The sequence below is a fragment of the Azolla caroliniana genome, unplaced genomic scaffold (genome assembly GCF_043228905.1).
Source record: "Azolla caroliniana isolate FFs.n. ecotype wild unplaced genomic scaffold, voAzoCaro1.0.p SCAF_3, whole genome shotgun sequence".
In the NCBI taxonomy this organism is placed as follows: domain Eukaryota; kingdom Viridiplantae; phylum Streptophyta; class Polypodiopsida; order Salviniales; family Salviniaceae; genus Azolla; species Azolla caroliniana.
Genome location: NW_028230438.1, coordinates 17,080,314 through 17,082,945, shown reverse-complemented (window position 1 = coordinate 17,082,945; position 2,632 = coordinate 17,080,314). Strand labels below are relative to the sequence as shown.

The following is a 2,632-nucleotide window of genomic DNA, read 5'->3' as shown; positions in this document are numbered from 1 at the left end:
TAAGCAAAAGTGTATTAAGGAGGAGAGCGCACAAGTAGAATGGGCCCCCGCGGGGCATTGGCCTAATCTAGAGTGGGGCACGAGATGGGGGACTGTGCGATGAGTGAGTGTGGACAAGGGCTATCAAAGGGTCATGTGTATAGATAGATAGATAGATAGATAGATAGATAGAGAGATAGGGGCAAAAGCCCAGATAAAGGTCTAGCAATGTGTACACACATACAGACATACATATGTATATATAAACTAACCAAATGAATGAAGAACTACATACATACACAATCAGTCAGTCAGTCAGTCAGTCTATATAGTTATATACAACAAAGAAGACAAAGCAAATTGAGTAAAAGTTTTAAAACAAAAGAGCATGGGTAGTAGTAGTCTAACTGATAATGCTGTGTTTGGCTTCCTAATAGTAATAATAGTAGTAGTAGTAGTGTGTGTCCAATGGACACCAGCAGCAGCCCTGAGCTCTAAGCCATACTCCTGGAACCTCTACTCTCAGAGCTTGGCACTGGTGAAACCCCCACCATTACTCCTGCCTTACCACAACGGGCCCGTGCTATCGGGGGCCGGCCGGCTCGACGTCCACATCCTGTGGTACGGCCACTTCGAGCCGGCCCAGGAGTCGATCCTCCTAGACTTCCTCGAATCCTTCGCCCCGATCCCGCCCAATTTGAGTGGGAGTGGTGCTCATGGTGGTAGCAACAATAGTAATAGCAATTCCGATTCTTCTTCGGCGGCGGCTAACACGGTGAGCGCGTGGTGGAGCACGACCGCGGGGTACAAGGATGCGTGGGGCGGGTCGGTGATGCCGGCATTGCGGGTCGCGAGCCAAGCGCGGGACGCGGGGGAGTCGGCCGGGAAGACGCTAACCCTCGCGGGTGTCGAGAAGCTCCTCTTCTCCAATTCGCGGTCGGGATCGGGATCGGGATCGCGGGAATTGTCGTCCAAATCCATCCACATCCTCTTCACTGGGCAAGACGTGTATGTGGACGGCTTCTGCCTCAACTCGTGCGGGTACCACGCGTACACGTTCCCGTCGGAGGTCAGCCACGACAAGATGGTGCCCTACTTGTGGGTGGGGAACTCGGCGGCCCAATGCCCGGGCCAATGCGCGTGGCCCTTCGCGGCCGCCCACTACGGGCCCCAGACCCCGCCCCTCCGCCCGCCCAACGGGGACGTCGGGTTGGACGGCATGGTCATCAATTTGGCCACCCTCCTGGCCGGGGCCGCCACCAATCCCTTCGGCACCGGCTATTACCAAGGCGATGCCTCGGCGCCTTTGGAGGCGGTGTCCGCGTGCACCGGTATCTTCGGTAGGGGGGCTTACCCTGGCTACCCTGGTGACCTCCTCAAGCATGCCCCTTCCGATTCTAGCTTCAATGCCCATGGCATCCGGGGCCGCCGATTCCTCATCCCCGCCATGTGGAACCCCTCCTCCCTCAATTGTGTCCCCCTCTGACAACCATTACCATTACAATTCATCATCACCATTACCATTACCATTACCATTACCATTCCCATTCATCATCACCATTACCATTCATTACCATTCCCATTCATCCATTACCATTACCATTCATGACCATTCCCATTCATTCCCCCATTTGATCTTTAATTATCCACGATCTGGTCCTTATCCACCGCCAATTATCGTCTCCCCTCACCTCTTTACTACTACCTACTGCCACTACTTGTACTGATACTCCAAACCAATGGAAAGAAAACAAAAACAAAACAAAACAAAAAAACGTTACATGATTTCTGTACATATCTACTTCTAGGGCTAGGGCTTGTGTTTGTCTTTTTGCTTTTAAGTGTTTTTCGGGGGGGGGGGGGGGGGGGCTCATGACTTTCAGTCAAAAAATGTATCAATGTGATGAGATCTTCTTCATCATTTCTAAATTTTATTTTTATACATCTCAATCCCATACATACATAACTTCTTCCCTTCAATTGATATGCCGGCTGCAAATGATATGATTCAGATCGAATGGCCACGAGCAATATGATTCGGATCAATTGAGCGCGAATGATATGATTGAATTCCTTTCAATGTTATGCATAAGTTAATATGATATCAAGATGCTAGCAATTAATGATGTATTGAGGTAGGCAATGTTGCTTTCTCCTTATCAACAAACATCTCTTGTAAAAATCTCCTCAAACCTACTTGTGGATTTTCTCTATGGTAATGGGATTATTGCCGTCCTCATTATCTCCCTATCGAGAGACGGAGTTCCTACACTTCCTCCCCATTTTCATTAGGACTTTCCAAGGCATATTTTTACTCTGGCAAACTCTTTCTAGTTTTTTATGTCCTTGCAATCACAATGTGCACTCTCAATCACAACGCTTTATCGGTGAAATTCTTCAACATTGAGAGGCACTACTCAATTCCACACATATCACGTAAAAATGATGATTTGACATATACTGTGTAAAAATGATCTCCTTTGGTCCCTTAGGTCATATTTGACCTTAGAGAACAATGGTAAAAATGCATTTCTTTTCGTAAATAATAGCTTTCATTATGGAAGAAAAAACATCGCCATGACTCGCGTGGCACTTACAACAAATTTCGGATTTGTTTACGATCCAAATACTAAGAAAGCACCTTTCTCCTAAC

At 47.9% G+C, this 2,632-nt stretch overlaps 1 protein-coding gene across 1 annotated transcript; it reads left to right on the top strand.

Moving 5' to 3' along the window:
• The first annotated feature begins 308 nt into the window (after positions 1 to 308).
• On the top strand, positions 309 to 1,817 carry LOC147866350 (protein EXORDIUM-like 2). The gene has a single exon (XM_087316792.1). It carries the CDS (start codon positions 368 to 370, stop codon positions 1,463 to 1,465), a length of 1,098 nt encoding a protein of 365 aa, XP_087172918.1. The 5' UTR covers positions 309 to 367; the 3' UTR covers positions 1,466 to 1,817.
• Positions 1,818 to 2,632: the final 815 nt, after the last annotated feature.

Coding starts and splice junctions, on each gene's coding strand:
- LOC147866350 (XM_087316792.1), top strand. CDS start 368: ATGGGTAGTAGTAGTCTAACTGATAATGCTGTGTTTGGCTTCCTAATA.